Genomic DNA, 16,619 nt, shown 5'->3' with positions numbered 1-16,619 from the left:
CTATCCACCCAAACCTTGCTCTCCCATGTTATTCCTATTATTGTAGACAACACCACCATCCTCCCTGTCTCACAAGATTGTAATGTTGGCATTATCCTTGAGTTATCTCTCTCACTCAACCTGCCCATTCAATCTGTCACCAAATCCTGTTGGTCTACCTTCACAACATCTCTAGAATCCACCCTTTCCTCTCCATTTATTACTATGCTAACCAAAACACTATCACTTTCCACCTTGACTATTGTATTGGACTTCTCAGTGATCTTCCTGTATCCTGTTTGTCCCCTTTCCAGTCCATACTTCATTCTGCTGCCTGGATCATTCTTTCAACAAACAATTCAGTCTATATCTCCCCACTCCTCAAAACCACCAATGGTTGTCCATCCATCTATCTCCTCATCCAACATAAACTCCTTATCATCAGCTTTAAGGCATTCAATAAGCTTTACCCCTCCTACTTTAAGCTAATTGATTTACTACAACTCAACCTGCACAATTCACTCTTCTAACACCCACTTATTCACTGCAGTTTCATCTCCGTCTTGCCGTCTACTGCTGCCTGCATTCTCCCTTGAGCCTGGAAATCCTTCTCCTTTCATACCCAAAAGGCTACCAGTCTTCCCATCTTCAAAACCTTCCTAAAAAAATCTCATCTCCTCTAATAGGCCTTCCCTGACTAAACCCTTATTTCTCTTATCCACTTCCCTCTGTGTTAACTCTGCACTTGGCTGTGTACCCCTTAAGCATTTTGATACTCAGCACAGCACTTATGAACATAACCTTATGTTCTACTATTTCTCTTATCTGTAATTTATTTTAATATCCGTCTCTCCCTATAGACTGTAATCTTAGTATACTTTCCCAAGTGTTTAATGCACACAGTAAGCACTCGATAAACACCAATGATTGACTGATTCATTACTCATCAGGAACATAACTCCCATGCTATAAGAAAATTGAGTGTGCATAAAATACAAATCATTAATGGTATTGGGCACTTGCTAACTGCAGAACACTGTACTAAGTGCTTGAGATAATACAACAAAGTTAGCAGTCATGTACCCTGCCCAAAACAAGATTATGGATTCTCTCCATCTCTCTTTCTCTCATTTCTACATAACTACTTTATCTACATCTCTTCATCCCACACTATGGTGGTCCCAGAAGGTCCCTCATCTTTATGTCTTTGAAGAAGACTCAAATATTTCTGTTCAATCATTTTTTTAAACAAGACTGCAAACGACATTTGAAACCCTGGCACCTGAAATTCCAGATTCCTTATCACTGCAAACACTAGACAGTGATAAGGAATCTGGAATTTCTGATATTTGTTACTTGGATCAGAGTGAGACTGAGAAAGGACAATAGTAAAGTAGGATTTGGGTTGGACCTATAAGTCCAGACAGCATCCCCAGGGGCAAACATTTTGTTAATATGGCCTTTAATTCTTGTCTCAGATTACTTATTGATCTAGTTGAATGCCGACCAAATCGAAAAGTCTTGGAGAATGATCCACAAAAGTATATGAGATAAACTGTAATTTAAAAATTTTGAAGATCAAATGACATTTTCTACAGAGGATAAATCCCTTTTTTCCTCTACCATAGCAAAGAGGGATCACTCCAAGATGCAAAACTGGCAGCTAACTCTTCTGCTTGGGAAAAAAAAAATGGAAAAACAAAACCATTTTTCTGAGGAATCTTATTTCTGATGCTGTCTATGATACAATTCAAGTAGCTTTCTTGGAAATGTACTTAAGTGAATGACAATAACCAGAAGTACTCCACCATTTCAAGATTTCCCTGTCCAACCTTAGGGATAATTATATCATTTTATTCAATCTGTCTGCAGCCTTAAAAACTGTTGTCCTTCAGAAGGCATAAACTTGACTTTATGATCTAGTCAAAATTACAAGCATAGAGCCACAATGATTAGAGTCAAACCATTTCACAGCTCTCCTCAACTTGTGATCATTGATCTGCTCTCAAGGATCTTCCTATTCCAAGTCCTTGAACCCCAATAAACCATGGGCAACCATCTTCCAAAGACTGAAATGAGGTTCCTAGACCACAGCAGTATCCAAATTCCATATAGTTTACCATTTTTCACTAAATCTAGAAATCCCAGAAGCAGATTAAATTTATATTTAGTTGAAATGTAGAAGACTTGCTTACCACCCAGTGAGGACCTTTGATAGGCAACTAAAAATGTGGGTAGGTATAATGCAAAAAAGTCAAGGAGTAAATCATCACAGATATGTGCCATCCAAAAATCAATCTCTTCTAGCAGCCACATTGCTAAAGGATGGTGGAGGGTACCAAAGGGAATGTGTTCATATTTATACAGTGTTGCATGATGTTTAAAAATCAGTCACACTCCAAGTACAACTAAAGCTTCCAAGGTACCTAAGAAGTCATTTGCAAATTTTGAGAAATCCTTCTGAAGATGTAGGAAAATAAATTCCCAAGGACATTTAACTGTCTGTAATAATTCTTAGGAAGTCAGTAATGGTTGTGGCATATGGCTCCATAAAGGATTCTGGGAATAGTGAGATTAGGAACCCAAAAAGCAAAAAGGTAAGACCACCTCATTCTTGAATGCCCAGGCTCTAAATTCTCACTAGGGAGAGAGAGGTGCAGACCCAAGTCTGCATGTCATCATTTCTTGGACTTGAAGAGTACTACCATAGTACAGTATGATAATAATAATGGTATTTGTTAATGACTTACTATGTGCAAGGCCCTGTTCTAAGCAATGGGGGTAGGTACAAAATAATTGAGTTGGACACAATCTCTGTTCCACATAGGGCTCACAGTCTTAATCCTCATTTCATAGATGAGGGAACTGAGGCCCAGAGAAGTCAAGCAACTTAATAATAATAATAATGTTGGTATTTGTTAAGCGCTTATTATGTGCAGAGCACTGTTCTAAGCGCTGGGGTAGACACAGGGGAATCAGGTTGTCCCACGCGGGGCTCACAGTCCTAACCCCCATTTTACAGATGAGGTAACTGAGGCGCAGAGAAGTTAAGTGACTTGTCCACAGTCACACAGCTGACAAGTGGCCGAGCTGGAATTTGAACCCATAACCTCTGACTCCAAAGCCCGTGCTCTTTCCACTGAGCCACGCAGCTTCTCCAATTTATGCAAGGTCCCACAACAGACAAGTGGCGGAAGAAGGATTAGAACCCATGACCTTCTGACCACCCAGGCCCATGCTCTATCCACTAGGCCATGCTGCTACTTATGATCCTGAACATTATATCTAATACTAATTTGTACAACTATAATAAAACACTAAACCTGTATTGGTTACAAAACTTCAACTCAACTGACCTGGATGGAATTTGAACATGGGATGGAGCACGGAGATACCTATCATAAGCTACTCATGCTCACAAGCTTTACCCCTTTAAAAGGGGGACTGTGGGTGCAGAAAAGTCAGATATGCTTATTTGATTTGTAATCCTTGGCTTTTGGCCTATTTTTCCTTTGACTGTCATCCTGAGTCGAAGGAAAATTCTCTCCTTCATGAAGGAGAAGAGAAGCCTGGGCTAATTCCAGGTTTAAAGAAAAAAATGTATTCATTTTAAAAAAGCTGGTTTTGAGAAATTTCAGAAGATTGACAAAATTAGTATTATTATACAGCATTTGTCAAGCACTCGCTATGTATCAAGCACTGTTCTAAGCACTGGGGTTGACATAAAGTAATCAGGGTGGACACAATCCCTAGTGGGGGTTTACAGTTTAAGCAGGATTTAATCCCCATTTTACAGATGAGGTAACTGAGGCAGAGAGAAGTTAAGTGACTTGACCAAGACTCACATGGCAGGCAAGTGGCAGAGCTGGGATTTGTTAAGCGCTTACTCTGCGTCAAGCACTGTACTAAGTGTTGGAGTAGATACAAGATACTGCCTACATGGGGCTCACAAACTAAGAAGTTGGGAGAAACAAGTATTGAATGCCCATTTGCTGATGAGAGAACTGAAGCACAAAGAAGTTATACGACTTGCCCAAGGTCACACAGTGGACAGGTGGCAGAGCCGGGATTAGAACCCTGGTCCTCTGACTCACAGGCTCTTGCTCTTTCCACTAGTGTACCCTGCTTCTCAGATTCATCCTTGTTGGCTTTAACTCTGTCTTCTCCTCTGCACAGTTTAACTCCCTCATCAAACCCCCCGCCTCCCCATCTCTTGCCCTTAATGACCTAGCTAGGTACTACTTTGAGAAAATTGAAACCATCAGGTGTGATCTCCTTAAAATCTCCCTGCTCCTCTCCAGTCCCTCCTTCCTCCTACCCCTTCTTTGACTCTTCCATCTTCACCAGGAGTACCCCAAGAGAGCTCCTACCTCAAATCAAAATCCACTCCTTCCATCTGTATCTCCAACCCTATCACTTTGCACCTTATCAAAACACTTGCACCCTACTTTCTTCTCTCCCTGACCACTGTCTTCAACTGTTCACTCTCCAATGGCTTCCTTCCCATTGCTTTCGAACCCTACCTTGACTCCATGGCTCCCTCCAGTTTCTACCCCTTCTCCCTCCTAGTGTCCTGTGTCAACCAACTCTGTTATATTGTACCCTCCTGTGCACTTAATACAGTGTTCTGCACACACTAAGTGCTCAATAAATAGGACCAATTGCTTGATTCACCTCCAAACTCCCTGAGCAAGTCACCTCTACTGCCTCCACTTCCTCTCTTCCAATTCGCTCTTTGACCCCCTCCAATCTGGCTTCTGCCCCCTTCACTCCATGGGAACTGCCCTCTTAATGGTCACCAATGATCTCTTTCTTGACAAAGCCAACGGCCTTTACTCCATCCTAATCCTCCTCGACCTCTCGGCTGCCTTTGAACATGTGGATCACTTTCTTCTCCTGAAAACACTGTCTAACCTAGGCTTCACTAACACTGTTCTCTCCCGGTTCTCCTATCTATCTGGCCACTCCTTCTTAGTCTCTTTCACAGGCTCCTCCTCTGCCTCCCACCTCCTAACTATGAGAGTCCTTCAAGGCTCAACTCTGGGTCTTCTATTCTCCATCTACACCTACTTCCTTGGAGAACTGATTCGCTTCCATGGCTTCAACTACCATCTCAATGCAGATGATTCCCAAACCAACATCTCCAGCTCCAGTATTTTTTTACCTTCTCTACAGTCTAATATTTCTTTTTGCCTTTGAGACATCACTATGTGGTTGTCCCACCAGCATCTCAAACTTCCCAAACAGAACTTCTCATCTTCCCACTCAAACCCAGTCCTCCCCCTGACTTTCCCATCACTCTAGATAGCACCACTACCTTCCCCATCTCACATGACTGTAAAGCTTGACATAATCCTTGACTCATCTCATTCAACCCACATATTCAATCTGTCACCAAATCCTATCGGTTCTACCTTCACAATATCACTAAAATCTGTCCTTTCTTCTCTATCCAAACTGTTACCATTTGACTCAAGCACTCTTCCTACCCTGTCTTGACTACTGCATCAGCCTCCTTGCTGAGCTTCCTGCCTCCTTTCTCTCCCTATTTCAGTCCCTATGTCACTCTGCTGCCTGGATCATTATTCTAAAGAAAAGGTTAGGCCACGCTTCTCCACTCCTCAGAAACCTCCGGTGGTTGCCCACCCACCTCCACAACAAAGGGAAACCTCTTGCCATTGACTTTAAAGCACTCAATCAACCTGCCCCCTCCTAACCTACCTTGCTGATTTCCTTTTACTACCCAAAATGCTCACTTTGCTACTCTAACGCCAATCTTCTCGCTGTACCTTGATCTTATCTATCTCGCCTCTGACTCCTCGCCCGCATCCCGCTTTTGGCCTGGAACTACCTTCTACTTCACATCCTACAGACATTCACTCTTCCCATTTTCAAAGCCTTATTAAAATCACATCTTCTCCAAGAGGTCTTCCCCGACCAAGTCATCATTTCCCCTACTCCCTCTCCCTTCTACATCACCCTTGCACTTGGATTTGCATTTTTTATTCACCCCACTGAGCCCCACAGCACTTATGTGCATATCTGTAATTTATTTTAAAGTCTGATGCCCCGCCCCTGGGCTCAAAACTCCTTGTGGGTAGGGAGCGTGTCTACCATGTCTGCTATACTGTACTCCTCTAAGTGTTCTGCACACAGTAAGTGCTCACTAAATAGCCTCGATTGACTGACTGTAGGGCACTGTACTAAATAAGCTCTTAGAAGAGAAGGGAAGCAGCATGGCCTATTGGATAGAGTACGGGCCTGGGAGTCAGAAGGTCCTGGGTTCTAATCCCGGCTCCACCGCTTGTCCATGTGACCTTGGGCAAGTCACTTCATTTCCCTGCGCCTCAGTTTCCTCATCTGTAAAATGGGGATTAGGACTGTGAGCCGCTCGTGGAACAGGGACTGTGTCCAACCCGATTAACTTGTTTCAACCACAGTGCTTTGTATATTGTCTGGCACATAGTAAGCACTTAACAAATACCACAATTCTTAATTATTATTACAGTACTTCAGAGTTGGTAAAAACATTCCTTGCTCATAGAGTGCTCACAGTCTAGAGACTGTAAAGCCCATTGATTGATTAATTTCTGGAGCGAAGTCAAGTGGACTGGTGGGGGAGAGCCAGGTGGACCACTCACTGAGGTGATGGTCATTTATTCTGCCTGTTACAGTTTCAGATACGAATGGAGGTTTATGGCAAAAATAGTGGGTCAGCTATATGGTCATTTCCATCTGTCAGATGGAAACCGGGGAACAGAAAAAATTCATCCCTTAGCTATGTTGCATAATGCTGCTAAAAAGACACTATTAGAAATTACGGTAACAACTCAAGTGAAAAATACTCACCGGAAACCTTACCACAGTCACATCTGCCTTTGTGGCTTCAACCAGGAAATCCATCCAAAAGTCCACAAGCTCCTGCTTAGCTAGAGGCTGTTCTGTAGTCAGTTTTACAAAATGCTTATATATCAATATTGTCTCTACAATAGACTTGAGGTACCTAAGAGTTCAAAAGCAGAAAACATCAATTAGCTCAGAACTCAGACTGGCCAATAAGGATTTTGCTAATTGGATTGTACCCTGTGCAGTCATTCCTCAAAATATAATCAAGAGAGAATCTGAATCTTGAAATATAAGCGAAGTTTTGCACCGACATTTCTCAACCACAATAGTATGACTTCCCTATGCAGAATCTGAAAATATGTACTGTGGCTGAATTCATCCTGAATGTCCACATTTCCTAAGAGCTATGTCAGATCTCTCTCTCTCACACACATACACATATACACACACACACAGTTAAGAAAGTAAATAGAAAAGTAAAAGCAGGTCTATAATGTGGAAGTTGCAATCTTGAAGAACTTCATGTTAAGCAGAAATTGTATTACAGTACTATACTATGCAATAAAGGCAAAAACCCCTTTCTGCCCTGTTCTAATGAGGAAGAGATATGCACAAAGAGTATACTTATAATGGGAATTAGAGGGAAAACAGGTTTGACTAGTAACAACAAAAACAATAAATGAATAAATGGATTAAACTAATAAAACCACTGAGGGTGGTTGATGTTTTCTACGGATACATTTTTCACTAAAATTTGGCTATTCCTCTTTTTGGAATAACTAATTTTGTTATACTTGAAAACAAGATTGAAATAAGATCTATATAAGTGTTTTAATATGGAACATTTTCAATTTTTTCTGGTAGCTAGAATATGAGTAAATGAAAGATATCAATAATCTTTAAAGACTTCATTTCAGCCAAGACTTCGAGCTTCCTCCTCAACAGAACCTTTTACCAAAACTGCTAACAAAATGGACTAACTGGAGTTTCACTGTCTTTCCCTCCTCCAATTACTAGACAAAGGTTCCTTTAACTTGCACCCTGAGTAATTGTGGTGCAATCCCCACCACAGGTTCCCCAAACTTCTCAACGAGGTCCCAGCAGTCCTGAGTCATCCCAGGGGGCCCTAGGAGCCACCCAACTAAACTTAGTCAGTCACCTTAGGGAACCTTGACTTCTATCCCCATTTGCAGAGCTCTCCTCTATACAGGGTTTTTGACAGCAGAAATTGCTCTATCATCAATGGTATCTATTGTGTGTGTGTACTGTGTGCAGAAACAGCGTGGCCTAGTGTCAAGAACACAGGCTTGGGAGTCAGAGGTCGTGGGTTATAATCCCGGCTCCGCCACTTCTCTGCTGTGTGAACGTGGGCAAGTCACTTAACCTCTCTGTGTCTTAGTTACCTCATCTGTAAAATGGGGATTAAGACTGCGAGTCCCATGTGGGACAACCTGTTGACCTTGTATCAAGAACAGTGCTTGGCACACGCTAAGTGCTTAACAAATACTATAATTATTATTATTATACTAAACACTTGGGAAACTATGATACAATAGAGTTGGCAGACATGGTCTTTGCCCATTATGAGCTTACAATTGCTTTAATGCCATTTGTCTATAATATCCAACAAGAGTTCATACTTCCATGGTGAGAGCCAGAATTCAACCAGGGAACTTGGGGCGATGTCATGATTTAGGTGAAGTCGGGGCTCTGAGGATAGGGCAGGGCAGGTGGTATCTTTCCTCCAGCTTCCTCTCTCAGAACACAGAATCCAAGCAATGTTGTACTGGGTTAGACCAATGGCCCACTAAATGTGCAGCATTTTGTGTGGAGCAACAACACAGGATACTTGTTAGAAAAGTGTCATGGTCTCCTACCTTACATCTGCCACTACGATGAGGAAGGTATTAATGATAATAATAATATAATAACAATAATAGTGGTATTTCAGTGCTTATTATGTGCCAAGCACTGTACTAATTTCTGGGGTAGATATGAGATAATCAGGTTCCACATGGAACTCACAGCCTAAGTAGGAGGGAGAACAGGTATTGAATCCCCATTTTGCAGATGAGGAAACTGATCCCCAAAGAAGTCGAGTAACCTGCCAAAGGTCATACAGCAGGTAAGTGGCAGAGATGGGATTAGAATCCAGGTCCTCTGACTCCTTGATCCTACCAAATCATGCTGCTTCTCAAGGTAGAGCTCTAACCTTCCCTCTGATCACCTATTATGGATCTACCAGCCAAAAGTGTCTCTAAACCTAAACTCTTTTTGAGCTAGGTGAGCTAACATCCCTACCATTTTCCACTAACATCCAAAATTGTCCACTCTAAATTAAAACAAAAGAAATGACTGGCTGGATCAGGCACTGCCTTTTCCAATCCAAAACAGTGAACAATATTCAAAAACAGGATTCAAAGAACACATCCCAGATGATTTTGGGCCTTGATCCCAATTGTGGCTTGGACAATCTTCTACCACACCTAGTCACCCACCACCACAATAAAGGTCAGTCACAAACTCAAAGGCCTAAGCTCACAGTCATCAACCATGACACTTCACTGGAGCCCAGCTCTCTTTGATCAAGGGAAAATTTGGTCAAAAAGCTTTTCTTACTAGGTTGTAGCCCCCTATTACCACCTAGGCACTGCTACTCAATCTCTGTATGTTTCGTTTCATTTGTCCTTCAATCTAAATGGGAATGCAGTCTTCAAAGAAGAAAAATAGTCATATTAACTTTAGGGTCACCTGGTCCAGTTAACCCTCTGAAAAGCTATCGTGACTAATATGGAAAGATTTAAGATCTAAAAATAGCTGTTGCTAGGCTGTTTGCCTCCTAGACAGCCTAGAGCATACATGAAAATGCAACAGCTAGGTTGAAATACAGATTGCTTTTGTCTGCAATTTTACAACTCCTCCTACCTCTACATGGATGTCCCACTGGCACCTCCAGCTCAGCATGTCCCGAATTGAACAACTCATCTGCCCTCCCAATCCTCTCGCTCACCTAACTTCCTTGTGATTGTTGTCAACACCATCAGTCCCCGTGTATCTCAGCCTAGAATCTTGGCATTATCCTTGGCCCCTCTCTCCCAACCCTCATATTCGGTCTATCACTGAATTCTTTTGTTTTTCTTTCACATTTCCAGAATCCATCCATCCCTCCTCTCCATCTAAACTGCCACCATGCTGGTCCAAGAGTTCATCATATCCCGACTCGATTAGGGCATCAGCCTCCTCACAATCCTCATGCCAACAGTATCTCCCCTCACTGGTCCGTACACCACTCTGCTTCTTGGAATATTCTTCTAAAATAATATTCTGTGCACATTGCCCCACTCCTCAAAAAACTCCAGTGTTTGCCCATTTCTTTCTGCCACAGCCAAAACTCCTGACACTTCATCAGCTCTCTCCTCCCTTCTTATCCTTGCTCCTCTCCCTCTCCAATGCAGTCTACACATTTAGTTCCTCTCAAGCCGACGTATACTGAGCCTCATTCTTATCTCTTACTGACAACCTCTTGCTCACATCCTCCCTTCAGACTGGAACTCCCTCCTATTTCACATCTGGCAGACGACTGCTTTCCCTTTCTCTAGAGGTCTTCTGAAATCACATCTCTCCCATGAGGCCTTTCTTGATAATACCTCATCTTCCCATCCTACTCCCTGGCCCTACTGCCACTTTAGATCTACCACATCACTTAAGAAGCAGCGTGGCTCAGTGGAAAGAGCCTGGGCTTGGGAGTCAGAGGTCATTAGACTGTAAGCCTGTCAAACGGCAGGGACTGTCTCTATCTGTTGCCGACTTGTTCATTCCAAGCACTTAGTACAGTGCTCTGCACATAGTAAGCGCTCAATAAATACTACTGAATGAATGAATGGGTTCTAATCCCGGCTCTGCCACTTGTCAGCTGTGTGACTGTGGGCAAGTCACTTCACTTCTCTGTGCCTCAGTTCCCTCATCTGTAAAATGGGGATTAACTGTGAGCCTCAGGTGGGACAACCTGATTACCCTGGATCTCCCCCAGCGCTTAGAACAGTGCTCTGCACATAAAAAGCGCTTAACAAATACCAACATTATTATTAAGGACTGAAACCACCCGTCCCCCAGCCCAGAGTACATATGTACATATCTTTAAACTCTGTGTTTACTTACCTTTAATTGACTTTAATGTTTGTCCCTCCCACTAGATTGTAACCTCTTTGAAAGCAGGGACCATTTCTACTTGCACTATTGAACTGTCTCAATAGTTCAGTGAGGATTGAACAGGGTGTTGGATGGGCAACCTCTGGAGGTTCTTGAGAAGTTAGGAAAAGTGGACTGAATTTTTTTTTAGAAAAAGAATCCAGGCAGTAGAGTGAAGTAAGGACTAGAGCCCGGTGAGACAGGAGACAGGTAAGTCAGTGAGTAGTCTGATGGAGTAGTCAAGGCAGGATTCAATGCTTGCTTGAATCAGTATAGTAGCAGTTTAGGTGTAGAGGAAAGGGTGAATTTTAGCAGTGTTACAGAGGTAGAACTGACAGGATTTGGTCACTGATTGAATATGTGGGTTAAATGAGAGAGATGAGTTGATGATAACACTGAGGTTAGGGCTTGTGAGACAGGGAGGATGAAAGTGTTTTCTACAGTGATGGGAAAGATGGGGGAGGACATTTCTGTGTGGGAAGATGAGGAGTTCTAGTTAGGACATGTCTACTTTGAGGTGTCCTGAAGGTAGGAGGAAATGCGAGACTGAAGAGAAGGGAAGAGATCAGGGCTGGAGATGTAAATTTGAGAATCTGCAGTGAGTTGGTAGCCGAAGCTGCAGGAGTGAATGAGCTCTTCAGGGAAGTGGATGGAGATGGAGAATTGGAAGAAGACCCAAAACTGTGCCTTGAGGGACTCCCAGAGTTGGAGGTTGGAAGGCACAAGAGGAGCCAATGAAAGAGACTGAGAAAGAGTGGCCAGAGAGACAGGAAGAGAACCAGGAGAGGACAGTGTCAGTGAAGCCAAGGTTAGATGTTTCCAGGAGAAGGAAGTGGTCGACAGTGTCCAAGGCAGTTCAGAGATGGAGGAGGATCAGGCTGGGGTAGAGGTCATTGGATTTGGCAAGAAGGAGGTCACTGGATACCTTAGGGAGCGCAGTTTCTGTGCAGTGAAGGGGGTGGAGATTGGAGGAGGTTGAGAACAGAATTAGAGGGAAGGAAATGAAGGCAGAAGGTATAGACGACTCACTCAAGGAGTTTTGAAATGAATGGTAAGAGGGAGATGGGGCAATAACTGGAGGGAGCCATGGGGTCAAGAGAGGATTTGTTTTTAGGATAGAGCAATTCGTTAGCATATCTGAAAACAGTGGAGGAGAAGCCACTAGAAAAATAATGATGGAAGGTGATGGCCAGGAAGGGAAAAAAGGAGGGAGCAAATGTTTTGATAAGGTGCAAAGGGATGGGGTCAGAGGCCATAGATTTACTCTTGAGAGGCTGCTGGGAAAGATACATATTCATTTAAGCTAAGCATTGGAAATAAAATATTACATTTATGTTCTTCTACAATTTTCAGTTTTCCAGTATTCATTCATTCAATAGTATTTATTGAGCGCTTACTATGTGCAGAGCACTGTACTAAGTGCTTGGAATGTACAATTCGGCAACAGATAGTTACATGAACCATGTAATTACAGTCCCTTAGCTATGCTTATCTGTATTTGTTTTCATCGACTTGAAAGCCTAGTTCTCTTACAACAGCAATTGAATCAATATTAAGTGGGGACAAGAAAATGTATAATTTAAAATACAAAAAGTATTAATGGGAAAGAAATCCTGAAAATCCCAGAAACTGAGGGTCAGGGGAGAAGGGAGGGAGACACAAAAGGAATGAGGTGGAAGAAGAGGCTTTTCACCATGACTATGAGTTTGAGAACAGGTTAAGAAGCTGCAGCTACCTCAATGTCTCTTTTGGGTGTGCTTAATTCAATATGCTTATTCAAAATTTATCCACAAGATATAAATCTGTGAACCTCATTTTTGGATAGCTTCCCTTATAGACCACATCATGCTGTATCTGTCATATTGTTATACTGTACTCTCTCAAGTGCTTAGTACAGTGCTCTGCACACAGTAAACATTCAATAAATACAGTTCATTGATTGATCAAACACAAACTAGCCAAATTGCTCCCACTAATTTTTAAAGAGGAAGGCACAGAGAAAGGCACAGAAAGGTTACATACACTGACCTTGCTTTGGACACAACCAAGATTACTTAAATATTGGTGACAAATTTCTTCCAGATTGCACATGCTATTCTATGAAGAGGGCAAGTGTCATATTCCACTCATATAAATACAATGCAATAGTCCCTCAACTTAAATTTGGCATCTATTAAACCCCAGAGGACTTTCCCCAGCATTATTAACAAAGCAAAATATTACCATGCAGGTGTCTTCAGTTTGAAGAGTTTTTCAGAAGCCTGAATTACTCTGAGATGGTCATTGGCCAGGACACTGGCACCAAGGAAAAATCCAACTTCCCAGTAGCTTTGGAGTTTTTCCAAGTTTCCCTTCTTACCAAGGAGGCTACTTAGCTTCACTCCTAAAAAATAAAATGAATTTTTTCTTTGACAAATAATCAATGGAAGGCTTTTTTAGTTAAAGAAACTTAAGCTGGTGTTTTTAAGACAGAAAAATGATAAAAGAGGCACTTTGCCCATTTTGCCATTATGTTTTAGCAAAGATTTGTGTGAAACTGTTTTTTGGGGGTGGTTTTTTTTTGGCTTGGGAAGTCTGTAAGATGCTTTAAATATGAGGAGATTACAGTAAAATTCTCATAGCTAATGCTCAGGAGTAGTGCATTTTCATTATCTCCATGAAGCTTTGGAAGTGTTTTGTGAAGGTTTGCTTGTGGCAGGGAGGTTTGTTCTTTCATGAGTATATGCATGGGTTTAAATTGCCTGTGAAGGTTAGGTGTGGTAAAGAGATGGTAAGATGTATTTGTGCAGGCAGTCTTATCTGGCCCTATTAACTTCAGTGGGCCTTAATTTTAAACCCAAGTGTTCCCTGTTATATTGTCAAATACACTTTAGGAGCAATAACACCAGCACTGTTCATGAGAAACACAATATAATCTATCTTTCCTTTAGAACTGGGGTCAGAAACCATTTCGTGTAGGAAAGCCACACAAAATGAGAACTTGGAGCAGTTGATGCACCAAGAGCCAATCACAAAATTTAAAATACACAGCTTAACATATCAGCATGGTGGTGATAGTTTAAAATGCTTTCCCTCCTCATCAGCTACAGACCCATTATTTGGTTCCCAGAAGAGCCAGATATAGCTCCCAAGCTTTCAGCTGCTGACAACTGATTAAAAAAATACATTAAAATAGAGATCTCATTTCTCTGTGGAGAATAGCAGAGTCCATTTTAAAAGAAAAAACAAGATATTTTCTACATTTTCAAGCATCCACACTACTGCACTGCTATACTCATAGACCAAAGACACTTTTCTTCTCATGCAATTTGAAGCAGAGATTCTTTTGAGCATTTGCCTGAAACTCTTCATTAATATAGCCCAAACCTCTCCCTTATAGGACCCTTTAACTTTTCTTATTTGTTTGTTTTTTTCATGAACCAAGGTTCCAACCTTGCTGGAAGCATAATTTAAGAAAAGCATACGTTTGAGATTCATATACACTGATTGAGAACATAAAAAATAGCAAGTTGGTTGTCTGTGGGAATGACACTCTCAGGACCAGTAGCACGTATTTTATCAAGCGTGGCAGGGATCTCAAATGATCACAACAAATCAAACCTTCACTTTGACAGAAAGATCCCCTAAAATACACCAGAAGGCCAAATCAGAGAAATCCAGGTGGGTGAAAAGAACATAATTGAGACTTGGAGAGATATCCAAGTTATTCAAGCATTCTTCAAAAATGCTGATTAGCAGAGCTTCACTGTAATTATGTTTATGGACTTGAAGGGCTCTAGTACTAATCCCTACTGAGAGCTCACCTCCTCCAGGAGGCCTTCCCAGACCGAGCCCCCCTTTCCCTCTGCTCCTCCTCCCCTCCCTATTCCCCCCTTCTTTGCCATCTGCTCTTCCTCCTCCCCACCTCTCAGCACTGTGCATATTTGTTTATATTATTTATTACTCTATTTATTTTGTTAATGATGTGTATATCTCTATGATTCTATCTATCTTCATGATGTCTGCGCCAGATTGCTTGTTTTGTTTTGTTCTCCTTTGCTTTGCTGTCTGTCTCTCCTGTTTAGACTGTAAGCCCATTATTGGGCAGGCACTGTCTCTATTTGTTGCTGAATTGTACATTCCAAGCACTTAGTATAGTGCTCTGCACATAGGAAGAGCTCTGTAAATACTATTGAATGAATAATACATTTTCCTGATCCAGGAGGGATTCCAGGATCAGGCACCATTTTCTTGAGGTCAAAGATCTTGACCCCTTGCAGTGCCAATTCCCTGCATATGACGAATCAGCTGGAGCATCAACATGATTTTCAGGCATTTAATAGAGAAGATCCATCTGTCAGTGATTCTTTCCCATCACCTATGGAGAAACAAGATTCGTGGTGCAACAAGCCTTAATTACCAACTTTCCGCAACTCAAAGGAAGATTCAAACTGATGACCAGCTGCCAGGAGGAGGACAGCATAATTAATTCCTGACTGTAGTGTTGGCTCAGACTCAAAGGCCTTCTTGAACCTGTAAATACAAACACAGTAATTTACATTCCAAACAATGGAACCTAGCAAGGGCTGAACTCCCATTTGCTCGACTAAAATATCCAAGAAAGTAAAACTATCCCACTGGGTGTCATCCCTGAGCTTCAGTTGTGGTTAGGATTCAGGAAACTAGATATTTCCTTTTGGTTTCCTCTCAGGCACAGTGCAGGACTCTTTCTCTTGTGCTGTGGACACTAATAATTGGGGTCTGGAGCAATATTATAGAAATGTCCTCTAAAAAACCTCCAAAAATCTTAGCTATCACACCCAATTTCTACCAAAATACACACTCAAAATCTACTCTCTCCAACCAAAGATATCAGTTCGAACAATTTTTTAAATTAAGAAATTGAGTTTGAGACTGGGGATAGTAATTGGCATTTAAATGCAGTATTTAAGAAAAGAACTATGATTATGCATGCAATCTGGGTTGATATGCCCTTCTGATAGGAACTATAACATTATTTCCAAACAATTCACTGTTGCACATTTGCTATATTGTCACTATGCCATGAACAAAACATAAATCACAGACACCGAGGCAAATAAAGAATGAAGAAAAGGTCATAAAGGTCACAACCAGGAAATGTGCAAGTTAAAAAAAAAAACTACAGAAAACACTACAGTCAAATGTTTTGCTCAAGGACGTTAAGAAACAGTGTGACCTAGTGGAAAGAGCATGGGTTTGGGAGTCAGGAAACCTGGATTGCAATCCTGGCTCTGCCACTTTGCTGTATAACTTGGGTAAGTCATTTAACGTCTCTGTACTTCAGTTTCCTCATCTGTCCAATGGGGATTAAATATCTGTGCTCCTTCCCACTTAGATCATGAGTCTCATTTGGGACAGGGACTGTGTCTGATCTGATTGTATGGTATCTCCCAGAGCAGCTTTGTACAGTCGTAGATATCGCAGTTTCACAGCACTTAAGTACATGTCCCTACCCTCTACTTCTACCTGTAATTTATTTTAATGTCTATCTCCCCCCCGCCCCACCATACTGTAAGTTCCTCTTGGGCAGGAATTGCAAGTACCAACTCTATTGTATTATACTTTCCCAAGTACATAATATAGAG

The 16,619-nt window shown here is 41.7% G+C and overlaps 1 protein-coding gene across 1 annotated transcript in view; it reads right to left on the bottom strand.

Annotated features, from left to right (window-relative positions):
- MAP3K5 (mitogen-activated protein kinase kinase kinase 5) overlaps positions 1 to 16,619 on the bottom strand; it is a 208,609-nt gene that overhangs the window by 72,578 nt on the left and 119,412 nt on the right. The window contains exons 8-10 of the mRNA XM_029083415.2: positions 15,413 to 15,525; positions 13,237 to 13,396; positions 6,829 to 6,982 (exon numbers count right to left, since the gene is read on the bottom strand). Of these exons, the coding sequence (XP_028939248.1) occupies positions 6,829 to 6,982; positions 13,237 to 13,396; positions 15,413 to 15,525 (427 nt within the window). The remainder of the gene's footprint in view (positions 1 to 6,828; positions 6,983 to 13,236; positions 13,397 to 15,412; positions 15,526 to 16,619) is intronic.

The sequence above is a fragment of the Ornithorhynchus anatinus genome, chromosome 2 (genome assembly GCF_004115215.2).
Source record: "Ornithorhynchus anatinus isolate Pmale09 chromosome 2, mOrnAna1.pri.v4, whole genome shotgun sequence".
Lineage (NCBI taxonomy): Eukaryota > Metazoa > Chordata > Mammalia > Monotremata > Ornithorhynchidae > Ornithorhynchus > Ornithorhynchus anatinus.
The sequence above is the reverse complement of the archived record's forward strand: the minus strand, read 5'-3'. Positions and strand labels throughout refer to the sequence as shown.